Genomic DNA, 21,855 nt, shown 5'->3' on the forward strand with positions numbered 1-21,855 from the left:
TTTCCTCGAAGATTAATTAGAGAGATAACGAATTTAAATGGAAGAATAATCGTTAATTTGGAGGAAACGTTTCGATAATTTTCAACTCCTTAGCGGTTGTTATTTTGTATCAAAGTTGTTTTCTTCGCGTCTGATATAAAAGCGAGATGTACTACTACTACTACTACTACTTCTTAACGCGTAATCGCGGCAACTATTTTCCAAATTTCATCGATTTCCCGCGTCTCTAACTTTCGTGCAAAATTTCATTTTAAGTGAGATGCGATACTTATGATAATAAATTTAACTTCTCTTGAATTCTATATAAAAATGTAGATTAAATGATACTAAGATTACGTTGAAATAGTCGAATTAATTTTATGACCATAGTAACTTTTATTGATCACCTATACATTCCTCTTTCTCTCTCTTTCTTTCTCCATGTACAATCATATTCCTCGCATTTCAAATAAAAAGCAACCCATTAATGTCCCTCTTTCATGAAACATTAGCAAACGTATCTTCCACTTGAGTTTATCGTAGCATGCAGTATTCTATTATCAAATCTGAACGATTCTAATGATTAGAAACCCAAAATGTATGACATGCAAATTCTCTCCAAAGTATTGTAAATAATAAAGATAAAATATGCTTAATCCTTTTGACTGCGGAGTGCTACAGTGCCGGAGTGCCTCGAGAAATTGAATTTCACGGGATGCCGAAAAGCGTTGTTCGCAGGTAAAGGATTAAATGTATAATGGTATTGCTTATGCATATATTTATATATGTATAGATATTCTTGTTTTGAAACCTCATCAATTTTAATATAAATGATGTCAACAAAATCTAGATTCTTCTCTCTTTCGAAAAAGAGTATCTTAAACAGAATTTAATTAACACGTATAGCGTTACAATAATAAAAATCATCGATATTGATAATTACATTTTATTTTTTTTTGTGAGACCTAAATCAATAATAGCTACCCGTCTTATATTCGTAAAGTCTTTTTTTTAGTATAAAATGATATTCTACGTCTACGCTCATTTATTAACGACTTATGTAATATTATATAATCATTAAAAAACTCATTATTATATTGCCTGCCCACTTAAAACACGATGAATTCTGATTCATCGAACGTTCGGTTACTTTGGGAATAGTTTAGGGACAGATTTTTGTTCGAGGAAGTGGAAAAATGGACGCGATATTTTATTGATCGATTCTAATCGTTCAGACGATTTAACTTTGATGTCAAATATACATTTTTACTCGCGCGAAAATTAATTTAAAATTACAAAAAAATGATTAGTTTGCTTCTTCAAAGTGTAAAAATGGTTCGTCGCAATCTCATAGAAAAAAACCGATGATTTTAATCGGTAATATCACATTGTCGTACGAAACGTAGAACTACGATCTAGGAAAAAAGCAATCTTCGTCTTAATCTTCGTCATTTCTATAAATGCATTGGAATTATTTTTTCATATGAATAACTAAAAAATATAAACAGTTTTGTTTAAAAAATACATATGTCAAATCAACGATGTATAATGCCCTCTCTAGGTAATTATTTTAAAATATTAAAAATCCTCGATATCGTCTTATCGTCGGTAGACTCGAAAGTAGATATACCTAATAATATCATATTATTTTGTTTTTTTTTATTTTTATCATATTGTTATACTCGAAATTCGAATGAATTAAAAATATCTAGTTTAATTCGTCATCGCTATGACCAAAAAGTATGTAAGTATATAAGTAGTATATACTTTCGAAATCGACGTGTAGACTAAATACACAGCCCTGTTGGTCCTTGAGAGAAAAAAGAATCTTGAAAAAAAGAAAAACCGCGTTGCCCTTATAAAAACAACGTGTGTATGTAATTAGTATTGTTGTCCAATGTTATTAATCGTACAACGAATAGTACTATAATTATACGAACAAACAATCGTATTGATCGTTTAATTTTTATCGCCAATGGATAAATATTTCTGAACTCTCGAAAGATTCAAAATTTCAACTTCGTCTCGTGACATTCTTTCTTCTCTCTCTCTCTCTCTCTCTCTCTCTCTCTCTCTCTCTCTCTCTCTCTCTTTCTTGTCTTCCTTCATCTGCTTCTTAGCTCATTGTCGAATATAATCGATTTAGAAAATTTTACTCAACAGTAACGGATTTTGCCAAATTACGTGGACAATCGACGTTACAACCACGCAAAACTGCGATATGAAAAGATAATAGTTGCATAGGAATAACTGTGAGAATACCTTGAAGGCAGTCAACAGTTTTTGGTATTTCTAGTGCCTTGTAAGCAAAAGATTTTGTTTCTTTGTCACCTTCCTCGCAAATAACGATAGGTTTCCCTTCGCGTGCTGTTACTTGTTGTAGAGCGTTCATACATTTCTAAAGAAACAATTAATGGTATTAATATTATATAAAATTCGGAAAGACAATAGATTGACATTATTGTAAATTTACCACGTATACAGGGTCTCTCATAACTATCATGATTACGGGCATGGAATCATCGACTAAAGCCAACGGACCGTGTTTTAATTCACCCGCCATGATACCTTCGCTGTGCATGTAAGTCAACTCTTTCACTTTCTACAAAAGAAAAAATGCGATGACAAGTAGCACTCGATGTGCACCAGAATGTATACCAGCAGGTACTGCATTCTATAAACGAATCTGACTTACCAAAGCACCTTCCATGCACGTGGCAAAATTGTATCCTCTACCCATGATCAAAAGAGACTTATGTTGGAACAAGGACTTTGCCAATTCCTTTACTTCATCGTCCAATTTCAATACCTCGCGAATCAATTTGTCCAAATTCTTCAATCCTTCGATGATCTGTATCGAGTACGCAACGAATGATGACATCTTTCACAAATCTTGCAATAAAATTTGAATATTAAATTACAACATGAATAAAAAATACCTGTTGACGTCTGGAACCGAGAGAGATTCTATCCTCGCTCATAACCAATGCAAACATTACCAAGGATATAAACTGAGATGTGTATGCTTTGGTACTGGCTACACCAATTTCAGGACCAGCGTTAATGTGTACACCGCAATGCGATTCGCGACAAATGCTACTGCCGACGGTATTCGTAATACCAACGATCAAAGCACCTCGACCTTTGCAATATCTCAGTGCCATTAAGGTGTCGGCAGTTTCGCCAGATTGCGAAATAAAGAAACATACGTCGTCGCGATAAACTGGAGTATTTCTATCCAAAAAGTCTGATGCCAGTTCGACCATTACCGGAAGTTCTGTTAATTCTTCGAGTAGTTGTCTCGTTGCAATGGCTGAATGATAACTCGTACCACAACCGATGAGCATTAATCGTCTGCATCTTTTTATCTCAGGAATGTAATCCTATAAAAAAATATATGCATTTATCCGAGTGAAATGAATCGTTTAAAACGCCATGTTACTGTAAAGTCATACAATCATCAATTGTTTACGATACAGGGCTTCTCAAACTTTTCCACTTGGCGATCTCCTGCACCCGAGCTAATATTTTCGCGACCCTGGATACGGACCCTATACTATCATTTTGTGTTTATCTTTTTTATTTTTTTAAAGGAACCAATAATTTTACGTAAATAAAAGGAAGGAGAAAGTTTCATTCGAATACAAGTAAAATGATTTACTCCTTTTTTCATTGATATAAATGCAAGAAAGATAAAAATAAAAAATAAAAAAGTATACCTTGATACCACCTAGGGTGACAGAGTTGTCTTGGAAATTCAAACGACCTCTCATCGTATTCACCACGGATTCTGGCTGTTCGAAGATTTCCTTCTGCATAAAATATTGGTAGTTACCCTTCATGATCTGTTGAATTTCCATTTTAAGGGTCGTGATCTCCCTTGCGTGAGGATCATCCAAATAACGACGCAATCGATGGATACTGAGAGCTCCTTCCTTTACAGCAGCCACATCGTCGTCCTTCAAAAAATACAAAATTCCAAAATATTGTATTCCTTTTCTCGTAAAAAATGGAAATCATTTGGGGACACAAAGGGAAATATAAAAGAAATACCTCAAGGAAGATAACACGATTGGTGTGTTCGATCACAGCACTGGCATCGGATGCAAAAAAGTATTCCACCTCTTTGTCTTCCAAGGGTTGAAACTCGGATGTACTCTCGCTTCTTGGTATCACAGGAAGCTCGGCATTACGTCCGTGAGGACGATGATCTGATTTTTCATCATTTCTAGATTAGTCATTTGAAATTGTATGGATTTATTTAACGAGAATCATTCGATTCGTTCATAAGTCGTTTTGTTCAATTTTATAACATATGCGTATCCTTCCCTCTCTTATTACATTTCATTTGAAAGTAATAATAAATGTTATCGAGAGTGAAGATAAGATAAAATAAAATACAATAGTTTATTAAACGATTGCGAATCGCAGCTCGTCGTGTAAACGATTATAATCAAATTTATGTATATGTGTGTGTATATGTATTAAATATTTATTTAAAAAGATTAATGTGTATTAAATAATCGTTTACAGGTGACCAGTGAGATTTATGTATATGTTAACCAAACGAGGTATTTAAAAGAGACCATCTGGTAATAGGACCACCTATTGGTAATAGAACAAATGTGTTACTTCGAGGCCCTGGACTGATACCGTTTAGATGCCAGTCCAATTAACCTAAGTTTGGATTAGTTGTAGCGACTAATTCTTCACTTCGTTTTCTTACCTTTTTAAATACAATTGTTCATCGAAATGATTTTTATTTTTCCTATTAACATTAGCAATCGAATTAATCAGGTGGCCTTTTTGAAATATCTCACTCGATAAATGTTTTTCAAATATATGCATCGATGTATTATATTTACAGATAAAGAGCATGATAATTTACCAGTTAGTCTACTTAGTTGTTTCGCCGCTTTTCTTCTTTCGTTAAGCCCAACACCAGGCCGACTCGTAACGTGACAGGCATAATAACTTAACGATATATAATATCGCTTTATATAAAGTATTTATCAAATAATGCTTAAATGTTCTATATGTACGTAATATGGATTATCAGTGTGTTATACTTCACCGATTAGTTACAAACCATTATCGGATGAAACGAAGCGCAATAATACTGATACATATAACAAAAAGTACAAATCGTCCTTTTCCTTGTTTTTTTTGTTGTTCTTTTTTTATATTTTAACAACTCACCAATCGTGACTACTTTAAATCCTTTTCAATCATCACCATTATTCAACCATGAAATAGTCATTAGGGAACCAAAATATTTGCGCGAATGTGAGATCATGATTATTAGCAGAGCCAATTAAGTTCATAGCTATTTTCGTGCATTTCCCACGGGTTGTTCGTTCGGTCAGTGAATACGAAATGTTACCCTTAACCAATTGAACAATTAAATAAACAAACAAACAAGCATAGAAGCATAAACTTTAATGAAAATATGATATACCTGTAGACGAGGTGTCACCATCTGCACGGAGTAAATTGTCGAGAGGGGAAAACGAAAAAGAAAACAAAATCATTAGTTTAATAAATAAAATACAAAACTTGGGAGGGTAATATACCACAGGGTGGTCAAACAAAATTGTGTATCGCTATAAAAAAAATAATCATACATATAAATATATATATGTACATATACAAAATAAAAAATAATAATTAAGAAAACGAATATATAGGGAGAGAACAAAAAAAGAATAAAACATTGGTTAAAAAAGAACACACAGCAGGGGCGAGTATGCATAGAGTAACACAGAATGTATTTTCCAAGAATTAACTAAAAGTAAAAAAGAAAAAAATAATAAATAAAAGATATGTATGTAAGCATTAGCGGCGACCATGATATAGAAGAATAATTCTAAATTATGCAAGGAATCCTCAAACTATAACAACGAACATTCAAATAATACCTGTAAAATAATAACGATAACAAAATTTCTAATCGTCCGATATATTACATGGTATAGAAAAGACAAATTTTCTTTCGTTTAAGGATCCCCGATGTTACTTACATCATACGCGTGTAACATACCTACTTATGCACACGTGTATGCATGTATGTAATACATGTATTTATGTCGGATCAAGCCAAAGCTATCTACAAAGAGCAAAAACAGAGTTGTTTATAATGGAGAGAACATATACCTTTGCTCGCGAGTTGTGGGTCATCTGTTTGGGATGAAAAGTTGTAGAACAAAACCGGAAGAAGATGTTCATGCAAAAGAAACACTCGTATAATATCCACATTAAAAATTCAATCGAGTAGAAGAAGTCTGCGTGCAATTTTGATGATTTATATAAGATTACAAAGAAGAAGATGAAGAAGAGAAGAAGAAATAAATAAATAAATATAATGAGTATTACAGTAGTCGTGCAATTCGTTTTCGTGATAAAATCGGGCATAAATCAAGAGGACCAAATTGTTAATTTGTTATACCTAATGCAACAACGTAGCTTAACAAATATAACAAGGATCATTGTTTATTCAATGTTAAAAAAACACATACCAATTATTGCGCGTTATTATTTTAGAAAATATAATATTATAGAAACAGAAATCGTTATTTCTAAAATACATTAGGAGACAATCACGATGTTAGTATCGTTGTTTTCGTTGGTGAAAATCACGTGTTTGAAATAAGCATTTCTTATTAGTTACGAATCGAAGTTAAAAGGAAAGTAAAATCCTATAGAAAATTATTATACGTACTACATGCAAATATGAACGACGAGATTTATCGTTAATTCGACGATCGATTTTATCTTCGATCTAAATGTAAAAGTTACGGTGTTACATATAATAAAGTATTAGAGGATTTAGTTTTATTACAATAAAAAAAGGAATAATTGGTAAATATATAATTGTATAGTAAATTAGTTATTAATTGGTAAAATACCTCACCTTTTCAAACGGCTCACCTTTGTTCTTCGTTTTTTAAAAAATGTCGAATAACCATAGGTAATTAAAAGACAGCGAATAAAGTCAAGAAAAATGAAAAATAGTATCGTATTCGATTGGCCAAAAATGAATGTCCAAATTTTCGATTTACAAAATGTTATATTATATAAATATGAGGTATCAAATATTTTCCACTGAAAAAATATTGTACTTATTGGCCAATCCAATATTTTCTATGACACAGTTTACTCGCGCGATACTTATGCTGGTTTATCGTCGTTTCGATTTCATCTCGTGCAAGTACATATGTAAACTTTGTCTATTAACGAAAGAAGAGACTATCTAGGTTGACTCACCTTTGCCATATAAAATGGGCACGTGATCGGTAGCCAATCTTGTTTTCGTCTTGATACCAACTAGAAGGGGTGAACCTCTTCTCGTAGCTACGCACTCGCCGGGGAAGTGTTTGCTCTTGAAACACAATGCAAAAGCCCCTTCCTACGAGAAACAATCGTCCGATGTGAGCATCATTAAAGATTCATCTATCTTTTACATCAAAACTTTACATAGACGCGTATTCGTATTTCTAACATGATAACATTTCATTTATGAATGAAACTGTTAATGCACAATGAACGTTTAAATGTATTATTTTATAATAAAAACAATTACGCGTGGTACTTACTATTTGTTGTACGACTTGTTCGACAAGTTCACGGAAAGAATATCCTGGATGAATAATCCAAAGATGGTGAATTAATTTAGCAATAACTTCGGTATCGGTTTCACTCTCAAAAGTATATCCTCTTTGCTCGAGTAATGTTTTGACTTCTTTGTAATTCGTCACGATACCTGTTCCAAAAGAATAATATAATTTTCTCCCCATATATTTCTTAAAAATATATGAGTAAAAATATTACCATTGTGAACAACGACGAATCCATGCTCAAAATCGGATCGTTGCGGATGGGAATTCACTTCGGATGGTACACCATGAGTGGCCCAACGAGTGTGGGCGATACCAACATGACTATCAGTTTTAGATTCAAAATCAATGTCTGTACCTGCAAACAAATAAATTCTTGTAAGCGGATCATTGCAATTAACAAATGCAAAATTGAAACCTGCGAGAAAGGAAAAGTATTTTATGCGTTCATTGAAAGCTATTACGTGTCGATAAATAAGGCGATACGATGACGTTGTCCTTCGACAGTGGAAGAGAAGAAAAAGACCAAATGTCGCTACTTACAGTTAAAGATTTCCTCTTCGAGTGCCTTGACCTTTCCTTGCTTCTTGATGATGGAAATATCTCTTCCTCCTGCTGTATCAAGGGCAACGCCTGAAAATTATTTTATTATCATTTTTTACGTATTAAAAAACATCATTTATACCAAGTGCTCAAATATGTCCGTACATTTTTACGACAAAGTTACATAGTTTCGTAATATCATATCCGATGATGATAAAAACTCGTTCTTCGATATTTTTACGTATTTATATATATGTATATATAATTGTCCAAAGTTTAATCTTTAATCCTCGCGAATTGAACGAGAAATTTGATAAGAAAAATACTAAAGCCACAATACGAGCCTCTGTAGAAGGTAAACCAACGTTGGTCCTACTTATTATTACTAAATAAGTGAAATGAACTAGAAACACAAGGACGCGTTGCATTCGATAGATCCTGTTACATGTTACAAATGTTAATGCTTAAACCACCAAATGAAAGTTTAGATTATTTATATGACTGTAGTTTATATATACAAGATTTTTCAATATATGTGCAATGGGGTTGCGAATACTTCTGTAATTCACTAAATACACGAAATATATTTTATTTGTGTATATGATTTAAAAAGTTAAATTAAATGAACTCCTTATTAGTATATAATGTTGAACAATTTTGTTCGAACATAAATAATTATTAGAATCAACTTATTTAAGATAAGTAATGAATTACCTGCAGAATCATATCCACGGTATTCCAATCTTTTCAATCCACCAACGAGAAGCTTCAAAATCTCCTTTCTACTCTTCGGCGTGAGATAGTTAAGATAAGCAAATATTCCTGTAAATTAGAAAATCTATAATTAGTGGAATCAAATCAAATGTTCATATCGTTAAAAAGAAATACAATAAAATATTTAGGTGGCTTCCTTCAGCTGGGACACCCTGTATATTTGTACGTATAAGTGTATGCATATGTACATCGAGGGTAACGTAAAGAGTAGGAATATCGACCCGTACCACTCACTGCTGCGCCAACTTTTACAATATAGTTTTCTAATGAACGCTTATCTTTTATTAAAGGACTTCAACTTCAATTTATAATTGGAAAGTTCTATTTTGAGTAAAATCAAATTTAAGAAAAAAAAGATTTTCTTTTTAAAATATAATAAAATTGCATATATAAATAAAAGTATTTTCGTATAAGAAATCTGTCACGGTTACAAAGATCGTTTCGATAGTAGATATGAGAAAATGGAATTGGATTTATCAAACGGGGGGAGTCCTGGACAACATTCCAGAATGAGAAACGGTACTCCTCTTCTCCTTTTTATTTGTATTTTATTTCATCGAGTGTGTAAATACTTAAAAGTGTGAGAACAAAGGCCGACGCGAAATGGCAGACGCTTTTTTCAAAGTGCGAAAAAGTCGACGCCCATGAGAGAGCATTAAAGTATACATGCATATGCGTATACATATATATGCGTGTAAGGTAAAACACCTCTGACAAAGAAATGAACAAATCTGTAAAGACACGTTTGGGTGCGTTAGTGAAAGGGAAAGCTCGAGGATTCGAAGGAGATTTTATGTTAGCCGAAACTATACACAGCAGAACCATGTTTCATTCTTTGTAATATATTCAAAAATTGCTCGTGTTTTATAATAAATCAATAATTGATTGAATACATTCAATATTAAAATCTCCCTATTTGAATTGTGTCGAGGAAATATATGTTTTGTCGGTAGTAAAATACAATGAAAATTGTTTTGAATCTTAAGAAATTCAATTTTGTTTTCCTCTCGCGAAAAAAAAACAAATGTTAAAACTTACCCCCGCTGGTCATGACGAAAAAGAGGAGAGAAAGAATTAATTATTAAATATATATTTCTAATCGAATGGAATGTATGTACTCTTCCTTCCGCGTGTCTTGTCTAACCAGATCTAATGAATTCCGTTTGGAGAGGTAATAGTTAACGATCGAGTCGATCGCTAACGATTGAAAAGCTTTTGTAATCGTACACTCGAGTAAGACGATAGAAGAAAAAGAACTTTCTTCTCCCCTATAGCGAAGAACGATAGCTCTTATCAATAATAACATATCCGTCCAGTCTTATCGATCGTGAACGAACAAATCTTCTAATATGAAATAATAATCATTATTATTATTGTTGTGATCACTAATGCTCACGGTTGACACTAGAATTAATCATAACAATTTCCCGGATGTGACTTTTCTTTCAAACTCAAAGATAACTACGAGTAAGGTTTTATGAAAATAGATAAGTAACAGATAAAATTGTAGTTGCTATAAAATCGTTAGAAAAATGATTCGAACTTGCCAGACACTTGGAAATAATAATTTGATGTTATAAATTAATGAAATTTGCAGGGATTCAATATATGCTCGGTTTGGAGTTTTGATGAATCGTGTTTGTTCGGGGTTGAACGACCCGAAAGAAGCGTTTCGGCCTTCTATTAGGCGCGACGAACCGAATGACGAACTTGACCTTCCGACCTACTGACATCAAATACTTTCAATAGTCATCCATTTTCACCTAAAATATTGTATATCGTCATGCAATTGCCAAAAACAAATTGGTGACCAATAGATGCATAGAAAGAGCTGCAGAATCATTGTCTAAAATTGACATAAAAGAAAGAAATAAGTTGTACCTCTTGCAAAGTGAATATCTTGTATAGTATCTGAAACTAGTCGTTGACGTTGGAGATATAGCTATAGAACACGATCGAGTGAAAGTTTCCTCGCGCGTACCCGAAACCGAAGGAGCTTGCTACCGTGACATTTGGATTGGACACAGTTATAGAACACAAGCAAACTCCGTCCCATGTATCTCGCAAACGACTGGAAACGCGACTTGGAATTCTTATATTATGCATTATTTCTTTCCTTTTCTTTCTTTCCTTTTCTTTCTTTTTTTTTCTTTCTTTTTCTTTCTTTTTCTTTATTTTTCTTTCTTTTTCTTTCTTTTTCTTCCTTTTGCTTCGTGACTGAGCGGGAATTCCAAAACCAGATTGTTGTTTGGCTAAATCGTTGACATTTTTCGGGATCAACTTTGTGGGTAAATGGAAAAACCTGATACGCGACATTCTTTCTACTTCTTTTTTATGCTTTCGACTATTTGTTGCAGAATAAAATCTTCCATTTGTTCTATTTTAATTTGAAGAAAAAGTATCCTTGATCGAACATTTGAAAAGAAAAAAACGTGAAATATAACAGACATAAATATCAATGAAATGTCAATGAAACCTATCTTACGAACAGCACACCTCTTACCTTGACAAAAATACTTCTCGAAATATATTTATAAAAGTTAATTGATTAAATGAAATTATTTGCAAAAGTAATTGCTCGATGAAACGGAAGAGACCCGTGAATTTAAGTATTAATGCACGCGCGGGGTGCATTAAAAAGTAATATTTATTATTTAACTTAAAATGAGTTTTTCCCTGCTATAAATGTTATACATACTACACGTCTCTAAAGTACTATTAAATTATTAATAAGTAATCTTGCGTCGACGTACTCTATCGTCGTATTTTTTATTCCAAACATACAGGAACGTGTATGATGAAATTTTCTGCAAAGAAAGTTCACTTAAGTATCATTTTTGTATACCTGTATATAGATGCATACATTCGCACGTATACATCGATTTCTTGATTAAAAGAAAAGGTCACGAGCTTCGTCGGTCATTGATTTCGTTAACCTATCAGTTACGAATTTCATAACACACAAATTAAATACAAATTATATTTTTTTTCTTTTACTTCCCCTTTTTATCACAAATAATTTCATAAGTTTATTTTAATGAAGACATTTTACAAGCAATTTCTCTTGATTATTTAATTTTCATTTTATTTTTAATTTCAAATTGTGATGTAAAAAATATTTCAAGTATAGAAAGAAAGAAGTAATGCAACAAGTTGTACTTCTCTCGTGGGATGAATAATCCACCCCTATTGACTTTAACCGAGGATAGGTTTTTAGTGAAGAAATTTGTTATGACAATATGTGTCTCATTGGAAACAACCCAAGATTTTGTAAATCCTTGATAGAAAGTTAGACAAATTTAAATTGTAATTTTAAAGATTGCGTTAATGAATTATACATCAAATATTTGCTTGGCTGATATCGATTTATCATTAGACTTAATAAATAAACTTTAAGAAACAAGATTTTGATTTTTAAAGAGCACAAAAATTTAAAAGAAAAGAAATGGTAAATAAATATATTTAACTTTTTTAGTGTTCATCTGATTAACTTTTCTCTCTTCATTGCGTGTGATAACGAAATGCAAATATTACCAAAGTATCAAACAATTTGTTTTTCTTATGTCACGATTTGATGTTTTTTAGAAGAATGTCGGATATTATGAAAATACTTTCGCCTATAGTAAAAACGATTGGGAACATCTTATTAAATGCCAACAACTATAAATCTTACGTAAGGTAATTTCGTAATATCTTGATATTACTTTCAAGCTCTATCTTTCTCTATCTCTCGGAAGAAAGAGAAAATTTTATGAAATACTAAAGAAAGTGTTTAGAGTTTCGTGATGATGATCAAAAAAAATGTCCATGAAGCTTTCTCGTATAGTAACACAATTTACAGAAAAAAATTATTCCTAAAAAAACGCATGTATAAATGTATATATACATAGTGCATATGCATATAATACCGTTCATAATTCTTAGTTAATTGTTCGAAGGTTCGATCGTGCACGATAGTGGACAATAATTTATTGCACTTCAACAATTAATCAATGACGAAGACATTGTTCAATAGACAACATCCGCAAATTTCTTTACCGTTTTTGAAAAACTTACATTGAAAAGGAACAATTAAAAAAAAATAAGAGAAAGAGGTAGATAACTCTTATCCGAGGGATATTTAATCAACTCGAGATATTTTTGAAAGGAAATATTCTTACTATCTTTACGAACGTTGCTGATTCTTATCTAAATTCCAAATACATGTGCGCGTTTGACTATTAAACATTCTTTACTTCATTTTTTTTGTATTGATTTGAATAAATTAAACGAATATTTTTCGACAGTATATCAAACTCAAAGCCTCCAAATTATTTTCTATACTTAAAGCGTTAAAAAATAAATGTCATGAATATTACTCTATAGGTGTACATGCGGGCGTGTTTTTATCAGTTGCCTTTGATCGATGCGATTCGATTTGAAACAAACTCTTAGAATGCAACTCGATATCTTTTAAACGAGGAATAAAAATATTCAATTAAAGTTCCTTAGAGAAAACCATTGAAAACAAACTCCCTTCGAGAATAAATTCAATAAATAATTTTGTTCTGTTTATAACTAACGTACTGTATTTCGCCCCCATTAAATGAATAATATCGTTTAAGTGTCCAAATTTCAATCGATCGTAGAAGTATCGCTTTATCTTCGACTTCTGTATTATCAAGTTCTCGTACACGTGAGACAGAAAAAATGTTGTGTGTATTGATAAAGACATATATATTTCTTGAGAACATAGTCGGACAGGTACAAGGACGATTCAATTAAAGATTATAAGAGAGCTTTTAATAGACATTTTTTGTAATTACTTACAATATAATAACATTTGTTCTTCCCCGTTTATATTTTTACTTCAAAACAAATTTGCAAAAACAATTATAATATTTAAAAAATATGATAAATCAATATATCAATATACATATCAAATATACAACCAATAGACAAATGATTAACGTAAGGGTTCTAAAATGAAATTTGAAATGAATAAATATCTTTTCATTTTAATGTAATTTTTCCATAATTAAATGAAGAATTGTTATATTTTTTCGACATTCCTTACTTTTACCTCTCGTACCTTTCGATTTAAACAACGAATCTAAAAGGTTTTTTCCTATTATCATAATGAAAAAGATAAAGAAGGAGAGTAAACGTGATAAAAATCGTAGATTGGAAAAAGAAAGTTCCATTAAGCCTTTCAGCAATCACGGCGATCGTTGAAGCACCATCGCGTAATACGCGTATTTAGTTTGTCAAACACAAATGAAGCTTTTACCGCCTACGCGACGCTTGTCATCGACTATTACTCCACGTTTTTCTTCCTCCAAGTTTACTTCCCTTATTATATCAAAACGAACTGATTCGAGAATGATAGGAGAGATGGATTGACCTATTTCCGGTGTTATAAACATCGCTTTGTCCAAAAATATAAAGTTTGTAAATATAATAAGAAAAGATGTGATATAATTGTAATACTACTCACCGCACATGTTGCCGTAGTTAATCTTTCAGTTTGAATTCGATGCCAGTGAAAATGTGGCCGATTAAACACTGGACAAGTTACGATACGTTAGGGTAGGCAGTAATCCTTTGATTCCCGATTCTATATAGGTCAACTCTTTCTCCAGCTGGCAGTTTAACGCGGTAGGTATTGCAGTTAACAACGCGTGAATAAACACAAAGTCCCACTTGAAGAGACGGTCCAAGTTGGTCTGAGCCACGCGACACTGTTCAGCCCGCTCTTATGATACGACACGACACGACACGACACAAACACAAACACAACAAACACGCTCGCGCGCCGATACCGCTATCTCTTAACTGGATGCGCGCGCATCAACCGCCGCCCAGCCGGCACATCTTCTCTCTCTCTCTCTCTCTCTCTCTCTTAATCCTTTTTATGGCTCCTATATTGTGTCTTCGTTTTTTTTCTTCAACGAAGAAAGTCATTTGCCTTGGCCATTCTCAACCTTTACGCCCTATCTTCTATTTATCTCCCTCTCTCTCCCTCTGCCCCCTTCCTCACTCTCTCTCTCTCTGCCCCCTTCCTCACTCTCTCTCTCTCTCTCTCTCTCTCTCTCTCTCTCTCTCTCTCTTCCACCGCCTTTCACCTTCGCCTTTCACTTCGTTTGCAAAGTGTTGGCGTCCGTATCATCGGAAAAAACAAACTCTCTTTGAATGATATTAAGAATATATCGACTGCGTCTACAATTTTGTAATCAACGCCTCCTTCATTTAAGTCATCGCCATCTTGAAATATATTAATCGGCAAGAAGAGTTAGCCAACGATAGATATTTTTTACCCAGAATATATATCCCTTCGTAAGATTGTTTTTTAATTAATAATGTTCGATAATAAACAGAATGTGATGTGATTCGAAATAAGAGAAAAGATCGTTCATGCTCCATTTGCAATTTTTTCGCGAATATTTTCTCCACCGAACTGCCATCCGCGTCTTCTCGTAGAGAACTGTACAAGGAGGATAAGTAATTATCGACGGAACTTCTAGAGCGCGCTATTGTCTGATACGCTCAATTGGTAACTGCATCTCATTTCTGTCGGTAATGTAGTAGTACACTTCCAATCGAGATATCATTTTGAAATATATTATTTCTTTCATTTCAAAAAATTATAGCAATCTCGCAACGATAATATTGGGTATGTTTTTTTTTCTTTTTATTTTCTACCGTCTTTCTTCTCCCTACATCGTCATTAAAACAAATTTTTTATATTCAAATACATTAATGATCATTTTGCAGCTAAATTTTTATTAACCAACAAAATATAACAACTGAACAACTTATTTATACTAAATATATGAGGATTATTATATTACGTTGCTATACATGTGTGTGAAGATTAATCTCAAATAAAACTAGGCGATATGTAAGATTTAGCATTAGAACATTTTGACATATCTATCCATTTGGTATTCCTATCAAAATTGAAATTCATTTTTAGTAGTCTAAAAATAAATAACTCCTTTTTTTTAATCTTTTTTAACATACATACTACATTATAATAGTATACTAGAAAACAAAGCATTTCTTTCAAATTTCTATATTGCTAATCCTCGAAAATGTCAGCGCAAAATACGCGAATGAAATCTCGTGAAATCACTTAAATACAATACGGCGTCCAATCTATTGAAAGAAATTTTGTAGTTACGCGTAACAACTTAGATTATGACGAACGAACAGGTACAAATACAACTTAATTAAACTATTTTAAATACGAAAAACTCTTATAAGCACATCAGATAATACAATATGGCAAAATTATTTCTTCTTCTTCTTGTGCGACAAGGGAGGAATGTTAATAGTTAAAATAACAAATACATTCGATTAGATTCTAATAAGTGAATCTTGTTAAACCAAAATCATGAAGGTATGCTTTCAGTTCTAATCAAAAATCACTTTCTTTTTTTCTTTTACTATTTTTCTATAATCTCTGCGGTTCATAAATGTAAATCACAAAATGGACGCAATTGAAAATAAAAAATAATATAGCTATTTTGTAATAATCAAATTGGGATTTGTTTTTTAATTTTTCTTTTAAATTAGCCTATCTCAACGTGCCGACAATACTCGTCGGATATTTCTTTGCTTTGGTATCCCTTTGCACACCATGCCCTTGTATTTCTGTAAATTGAATTAGAGACATATCTGTGGCGTGTTGATGATACATATATATCTATAATGTGTATTAATTATATTCCATACCTTACAATTATATTTCTCTTATCTTTTTTTTGTTTATATATAAAAGTACAAAACATATATCCAATGGCAGTTCAAGCATTTGCATGATTGATGATGACATTATAATATCGTGTATGAAAAATTAGTTGTTATAAGTCACACGAGTGCTAATGTGCAATACTTTCCAGGATCGGTTTATAACATGTATGAATTCGTAGAATCCTAATGATTGTATGAAAATATTCAAGTTTCCTTGTAATTTCCGTATTACTATTGGTTCTGATAAATCAAAAGATACGTTTTTACGATCAGCGGAAATGAAAATGATCGCTAACACATTATTGACCGATCACAAGTATACTACTCGTGTTTGCACATGCAAGCGACTGATACAATCGTGCAACTCGTTATTAAAATATTTTTCATTGCATTTTATGGTGTTAATTGAAATTTTGATATTAAGCATTAAATACAATAACCAGTCAACAATGCGTTAACACATTTGGTAAAGAATAATGAAGAAGAACAAAATATTATCCAACCCTGTTCCATATGGTGAGATATGCATGCGTCTAGTGCTCGTCAGGAAGTATAAAAGCGCACTATAAGAATTATCTCAATTTGTTTTTACTGAAGCAATGACCAATATTATATGTAAATAGTTATTATACCGCATCGCTTTAATATGCTTCTTTATCGTACAAATGTATTGCTCGTGTATAGAATGATACGTATTTCAGAATTGATTTCTCTCTTTTTTCACTCCTTTTTACGATTACAAAGTTTGAAAATTTTTCAAGAATATATGGACGTATCAAAATGTATATTGCATATGAAGAATTATCTCAAATCTTATTTATTTATTTAATGAATTGATTAATTATTAATCATTATTTAATGCGTTTTATCCGATTATATAGAGGCGACTTGTTGTTGTTACATATTATCTTTTTTCTTTTCCTATTTATTATAAGTGAGAAGGCAAAATTTGTTGTTATCTTATTTTTCTTTCTTTCTTTTATACGCACAATATTCTACCTGAGACTAATTGCACTTTTTTCCATATTATTCTTTGTAATAAGAATAATCATGATCGCACACACTTCCAACTTACAAACGGATTATCTTGCGAGAATCACAGAGAGTTTTCATTGGCGCTTTGTTTTCATCGACTGATTGATTATGCATCCTAGACAATTTTTAATCGATATTCGATATAAAATATTTCTCTTTTTATTATTCATTATTATTATTATTATCATTTAATAACTTTAAAAATGTCTCGGCCGGATAGAACGATTTGGTCATTTCGATATTTATTTTCAAAATCTATGATTAATTATTTAATGTTGCATCATACATTTTGATTTAAATATTTTTTCTTTCATTCCTGTCAAAGAATTTCCGAAATGCGCGCGATTAATTCAAACCAGAATCAAGAAAAAGGAGAAGAACAAGAAGAAGAAAAAGAATCGAGAAATCTTAATATTGATGTCACGTATTGAACACGCATTATTTATTGTTGATGACAATCTCATAAGATCAAAAGAAATTCTCCGACGTCTGTACAAAATTGTAATTTTCTTTTCCTTTCTTACTTCTTCTCTTTTCCTTTTTCCTTTTTTTTTTTTTACAGGATGCATAATATAAAATTGAATATTCACAATACGTAGTCACCCTATGATATTAACTCACAATTTTACAGCTATGCAAAATTGTGAGATGGGTGCATCTCTGATACACATATGAATATTTATATTTATATACTATATTTATATTTATATATAAATATAAATATATCGAGAAGTAGAATACAGTAGGCATATCGTGCGTACAATTAAAACTTGTCGGAGAATACGCGAGCTAGAATATTATAATCTTTGGAATATGTGATAATAAATTTGCTTAATCGAACACTTATTACTAAAAATATTTCGAAATTACTATTTATCGAAAATAATCATTGCAAGTTCATTTCGATTATTTATCATATCTTTTTTTACTCATCTTACTTTTCTGTTTATTTTTTTTTTTTTGTTAATTTTTTCTTTTTTTTGTTAATTTTCTTTCAAGTTTACGAAACCCTAATCTAAAAGCTGAGAACGTTTATAAACGTGAAATGAACGAAAGATAAGTTTCAACGTTGCATTCAGAAAAACCTATTGTGTTTTTGGATAGAGTTAAAAAAGAAATTCATTCATTGTTAATATCATTAAGAAATACACATGTCGTTTGTTTTATTTTCTAAACTGCTGACTCGATTTCTAACAATAACTCGCACTTTTATAGGCCGATTTCATAAGCTTTGACAACTGATTGCAGAAACGATGTTTTCCCTATAACATCTAATCATATTTATATAAATATCTTGACTTTAAACTAAATACTGTTTAAACATACCTTAACATATTAATAATGTTCTCCATGTTATGATAAAGTCAGGCGTCGCGAACTAACACCTAAAAAGAGATATAGTAGGAACGTACGAATTTCACGGACAACCATTGTATTTTCTATAGTGAATGGAAATACTTAGAAAATGAAATACGTTAGTAGTATACAAAGTACTAACGTATTCCCCGACGTCATTCTTTCTCAGAGAATGACGTGAACAAAAGCGACACGAGGCGACGAACTATTACATCACTTGTTTTTCTTCCCGCGTTATCAATAAAATCGTAATCAGTGAATTAGCACACACAGCACGCATAATAAACACACTTCTGCAATTTGACGTGAAAGTGAAGTGAAATAGAAAAATGCACAGGGTGTACTTACGCGTGGGTTTGTGTAAACAAAAAATAAAGAGACAGAAAGATAGAGATAGAGAGAGAGAGAGAGAGAGAGAGAGAGAGAGAGAGAGAGAGAGAAAACTGACAAGTGTAGTAGCTTTGAAAGATGACATAGTTGACTACTACTTTAAATTAGTACTGTGTAGCCCTTATTACGTGATATGCAGGATGGTCGAGAGGTGCGAGCGATGATGCCGTGCTTGCTGTTGGCGTTGGTGTTGCCGTTGATGTTGGCTTTTAGGCTAGCGCCCGGAGACAGATATGGGGACGGGTTCCAAGGAAATGCCACGATACTTGGCGTGAATGCGTAGGAAGTCATTGTCGCGGTGCTTTCTGCCTTTTGAAATAGACGATGGGGTAGGGGGTGGTGTACCATCTTGGTTGAGAGCCCTCACCTGACAGGGGTCATGCCTCGCCAAGAAGTGCTCCAAGGTGTCCCACCCACCGCCCACTCTCACCATCATGTGTCTTCCTTTCAGAAGCTGAGAACATACAATGTTATTTATACAGCTACGTTTTTCTCATTATTATTACTATTATTAGTAGTCAGACCAGAGGAACGAGTGCTAATATTATAAACCCCTAATTTTAGATTTCTGTATAAAATGTTTGCTAAAAATAAAAGGAAAATAATCGATTGCAATTCTAACGCAACATACGATGATATCATGCGAGAGAGTCTTTTTTTATTATAAAAATCACGATGAAACCAAATTACTATAGTAAGGGGTCAAATAATTATATAAACTTGATATACCCTAATGAATACGTTGCGTCCTGCTATATGATATCGGCCTTCTCCAACTTTTCGTACTTTCAATCTTGAACATTTACCAGACGGACATTGGCAAAGCCTCTGTACAGCTTCCGTAACTCTTCGCACCTAAACAAATAATATAACAACGTAAGATAATTATAATTGTAAAAGAAAGAAAACTCGTTAACGTGTTCATTAGATCTTGTCATTAAGGAATATCATATAATATACCTTGCGATCGAGTTCAGTGATAGGTCCGGTATATTCCGGAGGATCCGCAGGTGATTGGGTTGGAGATGGTGAACTAGTTAACGAAGGTAATGGCGAAGTAACGTCATCGGGATCATCAACGCTACCACGCGACCAATCATCTTCCGTGGTATCGCTGTTTATTCCATCGCTACCGGCTGGCCCATTATCGCTAATCGATCGTCTCATTTCAGGCTCGTGATTATTACCCGTTGTCGGGTCCAACCAACCAGTCGTCATCTCTGCCACTTCAGACGTTGAACTTAACAAATTGAAGATCACAATGAATGTTATAGTTAACCTAACAACCTAATATTTCGTTCACCCACCTACTGTGTTTAATCTTTTCCGTTTGCGGTCGGAGCGTTGACATTTTCGAAGGAGCGAATTGCCAGGAAACGAGACTGCTATGAGAAATTCCACTGTCCGAAAGACAACGCAGATCTTGTTCTTGTTCAGCGATTTCTCTTTCCAATTGGACGAGACCAGGTGGTTCCAAGGAATACCTTGCTGCCAATCTTGCAACTTCCAATAAACAGAGTACTACGTTTCGAGGCTGACCATGTAAGACTATAACACGAAATTGATGTAATACATAATCCATATATTACGTGTATGTATTATTCGTAGTTTACTCACCAAGATCGTCACTTTCGAATAGAAGATTTTCGTGTACCCCTAATCGACGACAAAATTGTATAAAATTTTCCATATTGTCGCGCGAGAAGAAGCTACGTCTCGCTGCATTTTCCCAACAACGTCCTCTGATCACCGGTATTGGCTATCATTAACATTTAAACGTGATCTCCATTAGTCACTGATTTAGAACTAAAAAATAGTAGATACTCACCCCTTTCGCTTTGCCAGCGTCGATAGCCGATCTGGCTTTTTCCTGTATGACTTTAGCCAATCGGCAAACAACCACGCCATTATCCAACGTGTCGAAAAAATTGTCACCCGTTATATAATCGACGTCTGAAACATGTCATCGGTTATATAGTTAAATCGTGTCTGAAGCGTTAAAACGTTGAACAAAAGGAACAATATATGAATCGTTTGAAAAAGGAACCCTCCCCCACCCAGCTAAACGATTACTGTTCGTCTAGTCTAGATATATTTTACATGAATCCTATGAATTTCTGATGCGCCAGCGAAATTCCTTGATCGGTGCCAACACAACACTCTCTACTTGCTTGTCATCGATTCATAAGGGAGCAGTTAAGAGAGTAGCAGTATCGATACGCTGACGTGTCTTTTTGCCAAAGAAAAAGGAAAAAAGATGATGTTGGCTAAACGAACACGAGGAAGAGGGAAGCAGGGGGAAGCAGGGGGAAGGAGAAGGGTTCCTCCTCTTCTTCTTCTTTTTCTTCTTCTTCTTCTTCTTCTTCTTCTTCTTCTTCTTCTTCTTCTTCTTCTTCTTCTTCTTCTTCTTCTTCTTCTTCTTCTTCTTCTT

The 21,855-nt window shown here is 33.0% G+C and overlaps 2 protein-coding genes across 6 annotated transcripts in view; both read right to left on the bottom strand.

Moving 5' to 3' along the window:
• Nucleotides 1-915: 915 nt before the first annotated feature.
• LOC106784522 (glutamine--fructose-6-phosphate aminotransferase [isomerizing] 2) lies at nucleotides 916-14,914 on the bottom strand. Of its 2 annotated transcripts, XM_014744150.1 has the most exons (12): nucleotides 14,386-14,914; nucleotides 8,850-8,957; nucleotides 8,136-8,225; nucleotides 7,807-7,950; nucleotides 7,572-7,738; nucleotides 7,243-7,384; nucleotides 4,033-4,190; nucleotides 3,699-3,938; nucleotides 2,919-3,362; nucleotides 2,675-2,830; nucleotides 2,453-2,581; nucleotides 916-2,377 (listed from the first exon to the last, which is right to left on the bottom strand). In XM_014744150.1, the coding sequence occupies exons 1-12, from the start codon at nucleotides 14,390-14,392 to the stop codon at nucleotides 2,132-2,134; spliced, it is 2,031 nt and encodes a 676-aa protein (XP_014599636.1). In that variant the 5' UTR covers nucleotides 14,393-14,914; the 3' UTR covers nucleotides 916-2,131. The 2 variants fall into 2 exon arrangements, with proteins under 2 accessions (XP_014599636.1, XP_014599637.1); XM_014744151.1 differs by lacking the exons at nucleotides 7,243-7,384; nucleotides 7,572-7,738; nucleotides 7,807-7,950; ... (1 more) ...; nucleotides 8,850-8,957; nucleotides 14,386-14,914 and adding an exon at nucleotides 5,438-5,525.
• A 739-nt stretch (nucleotides 14,915-15,653) lies between these two features.
• Nucleotides 15,654-21,855, bottom strand: part of LOC106784525 (growth arrest-specific protein 2-like) — an 18,365-nt gene continuing 12,163 nt past the window's right edge. For 2 of the 4 annotated variants that reach the window (XM_014744171.1, XM_014744170.1), the window contains exons 3-8: nucleotides 21,253-21,377; nucleotides 21,042-21,183; nucleotides 20,732-20,972; nucleotides 20,385-20,664; nucleotides 20,154-20,279; nucleotides 18,628-19,878 (exon numbers count right to left, since the gene is read on the bottom strand). In XM_014744171.1, coding sequence (XP_014599657.1) covers nucleotides 19,639-19,878; nucleotides 20,154-20,279; nucleotides 20,385-20,664; nucleotides 20,732-20,972; nucleotides 21,042-21,183; nucleotides 21,253-21,377 — 1,154 coding nt within the window. In that variant the 3' untranslated portion in view covers nucleotides 18,628-19,638. Of the gene's footprint in view, nucleotides 16,545-18,627; nucleotides 19,879-20,153; nucleotides 20,280-20,384; nucleotides 20,665-20,731; nucleotides 20,973-21,041; nucleotides 21,184-21,252; nucleotides 21,378-21,855 lie in introns of those variants that run through there. The other 2 variants (XM_014744172.1, XR_001381425.1) reach the window with 2 other exon arrangements.

The sequence above is a fragment of the Polistes canadensis genome, unplaced genomic scaffold (assembly GCF_001313835.1).
Source record: "Polistes canadensis isolate GaletaPanama2010 unplaced genomic scaffold, ASM131383v1 scaffold_37, whole genome shotgun sequence".
NCBI classification, from domain to species: domain Eukaryota; kingdom Metazoa; phylum Arthropoda; class Insecta; order Hymenoptera; family Vespidae; genus Polistes; species Polistes canadensis.